General features: G+C 40.8%; 3 protein-coding genes across 3 annotated transcripts; 1 reads left to right on the forward strand and 2 right to left on the reverse strand.

The window, feature by feature from the left end:
- Positions 1–1,528: 1,528 nt before the first annotated feature.
- LOC117591678 (histone H3) lies at positions 1,529–2,044 on the reverse strand. Its single transcript, XM_034285002.1, has one exon. It carries the CDS (start codon positions 1,994–1,996, stop codon positions 1,586–1,588), a length of 411 nt encoding a protein of 136 aa, XP_034140893.1. The 5' UTR covers positions 1,997–2,044; the 3' UTR covers positions 1,529–1,585.
- Positions 2,045–2,218: 174 nt separating this feature from the next.
- On the forward strand, positions 2,219–2,629 carry LOC117591679 (histone H4). Its single transcript, XM_034285003.1, has one exon. It carries the CDS (start codon positions 2,266–2,268, stop codon positions 2,575–2,577), a length of 312 nt encoding a protein of 103 aa, XP_034140894.1. The 5' UTR covers positions 2,219–2,265; the 3' UTR covers positions 2,578–2,629.
- A 457-nt stretch (positions 2,630–3,086) lies between these two features.
- LOC117591677 (histone H2A-like) lies at positions 3,087–3,438 on the reverse strand. Its single transcript, XM_034285001.1, has one exon. The coding sequence runs from the start codon at positions 3,363–3,365 to the stop codon at positions 3,153–3,155; it is 213 nt and encodes a 70-aa protein (XP_034140892.1). The 5' UTR covers positions 3,366–3,438; the 3' UTR covers positions 3,087–3,152.
- Between the last annotated feature and the right edge of the window lie 6 nt (positions 3,439–3,444).

Consider the following 3,444-nt stretch of genomic DNA (forward strand, 5'->3'; position numbering starts at 1 on the left):
ATTTCTTAATTGCCAGGAGCGATGAGCCCCCACGTTCCTTCAAGCTCTTAATCGAAGCGTCAACCATTTGCTGAGTTGGGGGATGCGTTGGTGGCGCTGCGGGCTTCTTAGCCTTTGCAGTAGCCGCAGCGGATCCAGATGCCTTTTTGGCGGCCACCTTCTTCTCAGCTGGTACTGGTGGAGCAGCCACTGGAGACGCGGAAGTTGCAACTGCAGAATCAGACATATTTCTTCACAAAAATAATACACTTTTTAATGAATTCGTGGCTGGTTGGAATAAATGGCAGGTCACCCGTTCGAGTGAGAATCGAGGAGAAGGGCAGTACGACGATGATTTTAGCATTGGTGATTTGTGTTGCAAAAGTTTCATTGAACGTCCGACTTATTTTGGCTTTTCTGTATATAATTATTAAATAATTTAAATCAATTTTGATTGATTCATATTCTCAAATGTTTCAAATATTATTGTAAATAATTCGTTTTTTAAGTATCGTCCATCATCGATTTATAATACATGTGCAAACTTTCACAACTAGATATCCAACTCTTATGTTTTGGATTCAATGACATTAATAAATACCAATGTAAGCTTATTTAACAAAACTTATTTTTGAAACATAAAATTTGATTTATTTACTTTAAGGGTCATCGATCAGATATTCACTTATCGGTTAGAATGGTATTTTTAAATCGTTTTGAAGATAACCCTATAGAGTACAAAAAGACTACTTTCTGGGTATGTTCAGCACTGAATTTAGGGGTCAAAAAATATAAATGTTTAAAAATATGTTATTGTTAGACTTTTTTCTTAAGGAAATCAATATGATTTTCAATTTAATATTATTTATGATCCATTTTTGCAAATATTTAGCCACAAATAACAGCCTTTCATACCCACATAGCACTACCACCTACATTTATCTCAAAGCAAAAATCGAAAGAATCTATTTTTCGTAAATTTAATTGTCTACCCCAATTAGTGTGAATCTTAAGAACATTTCTTCATTACTTTTTTATAATATTTTCACATATTTATATTTTAAACGGCCTTTTAATACATGATAGTGGTACTAGTGGAAGCCTCAAAAACCTTTGTCAAACAGTTTCTGTCCCATAAACAAGAATATCAAAAATGTGGAATTTATTGGTCATTGTAAAAGCGCGTATAATACTAAAATTGAGTATAAAGGATTTCTACAGACAAACAATGGTTTCTATGCACACATTTTTTATAAACAATTATTCAAAATGCCCCTCGTAAGAATATCCACTCGAATAACAAGTCGACATGACATCGGAACATTTAATACGAATCATATACGGTAAGAATTTATTGGATGGATGATGTCCCCATTGAATTGCCGATTTGTTTATATTGCATAAGTAAAACAAGGCTTTCGCACAATATTGAGTAGCCAAACTGACTACGACGAAGCAAAGATATGTTATATATGTAAATACTTTATTTGAGAAAAATAATACGACTAGCATGCAGAAATAAAAAATCTCAATGGAAGTTATTTTGTGGTCCTGAAAAGGACCGATTTGAATACAATTGCTATGCGCTTGTCGAAGAAATATCAACTTAAGCACGCTCGCCACGAATACGTCTGGCCAGTTGAATGTCCTTGGGCATGATTGTGACACGCTTGGCATGGATGGCACACAAGTTGGTATCTTCGAAGAGACCGACCAGATAGGCTTCGCTAGCTTCCTGCAGTGCCATTACTGCCGAGCTCTGGAAACGCAAGTCGGTTTTGAAATCTTGAGCGATTTCACGAACCAACCGCTGGAAAGGCAGTTTGCGGATCAGCAGCTCGGTACTCTTCTGGTAACGACGGATTTCACGCAGGGCAACAGTGCCAGGGCGATAACGATGAGGTTTCTTCACGCCACCGGTTGCTGGAGCACTTTTACGTGCAGCCTTAGTAGCCAGTTGTTTGCGTGGCGCCTTGCCACCAGTGGATTTACGAGCAGTCTGCTTGGTACGGGCCATCTTCAATTTTCACTTCAACGTTTGAAATTCGAATTTACAATAAGCGATCGCAGGCACTGATGCTTGCTTATATAGCATTCTCCTGGCGGAGGGTTGAAACGAGAGCGAGAGCAGCCCGAAGCATGCTATTTCATTTCCCGAGCGAGATGAGCATATCATTCGGACTCACTCGTGTTTCGGTGGTGTTTTAGTATAAATAGGAGTGTACTTTTCGGCAGTACAACATTCGTTCCTGATATTTGTTTCGTGAAGCAAGGTAGTGAAAAAAAATGACTGGTCGTGGTAAAGGTGGCAAAGGCTTGGGAAAGGGAGGCGCTAAGCGTCATCGCAAGGTTCTGCGTGATAACATCCAGGGTATCACGAAGCCCGCTATCCGCCGTTTGGCTCGTCGTGGCGGTGTAAAACGTATCTCGGGACTCATCTATGAGGAGACTCGTGGAGTGCTGAAGGTGTTTTTGGAAAACGTTATCCGTGATGCCGTCACCTACACCGAACACGCCAAGAGGAAGACAGTCACAGCCATGGATGTTGTGTATGCTCTGAAGAGGCAAGGCCGCACGCTGTACGGTTTCGGCGGTTAAGAAAATTTGTTCAGTCTCCTGTTCGAAAGTAAACAATCGGTCCTTTTCAGGACCACAAAATAATCTAAAAGAGAAGACACATTTTCAAAACTTGTATTTTAATAATAAAAGTGTGCTCCCATCAAAGTACGCTGCATAAGCATAAGCATTAAGCGTGATGCTGTTGGAAAATTACATGGTCCCTAGTGCTATTTCCTCTCCTGCGGTAGAAAATTAGAATACCCAGAGAGATATCGCGGTAGGCAGAATGTTTAGTCAAAGTGCTGCAATATGTTGGAAAAGGGTACTTGCGTAGGTGGGCAAAAAAAAGGTTTGTTTGTCATATCCCCCACGACAGAAAATATTAGGCACAATATCACAATTTCCAATGCGTCGAGCACAACTGTACTTCTTTTATTCCCTGCAACTTCTTCGCTACCAACTAAAATGTGCGTTAGCCTGCATGGAGCATTTTATTTATACTTTAAAATTATGAAAATTCTCTTAAATCTTTTGTCATGTTTTGGTCGTCCTGAAAAGGACGTTTGGGTTTATATGTGTATGTACAAGAATGTATATTGTTGCTATTGGAGCACTTATGCTTTCTTCTCGGTCTTCTTGGGCAGCAGAACGGCCTGGATGTTGGGCAAAACACCACCCTGAGCAATGGTGACGCCTGAGAGCAGCTTGTTCAACTCCTCATCGTTGCGGATGGCCAGCTGCAGATGGCGAGGGATAATTCTCGTCTTCTTGTTGTCACGGGCAGCATTGCCAGCCAACTCAAGAACTTCAGCGGCCAAGTATTCCATCACGGCAGCCAGGTAAACAGGAGCGCCAGCACCGACACGCTCGGCATAGTTGCCCTTGCGAAGCAGACGATGAATACGA

The sequence above is a fragment of the Drosophila guanche genome, unplaced genomic scaffold, assembly GCF_900245975.1.
Source record: "Drosophila guanche unplaced genomic scaffold, DGUA_6, whole genome shotgun sequence".
NCBI lineage: Eukaryota > Metazoa > Arthropoda > Insecta > Diptera > Drosophilidae > Drosophila > Drosophila guanche.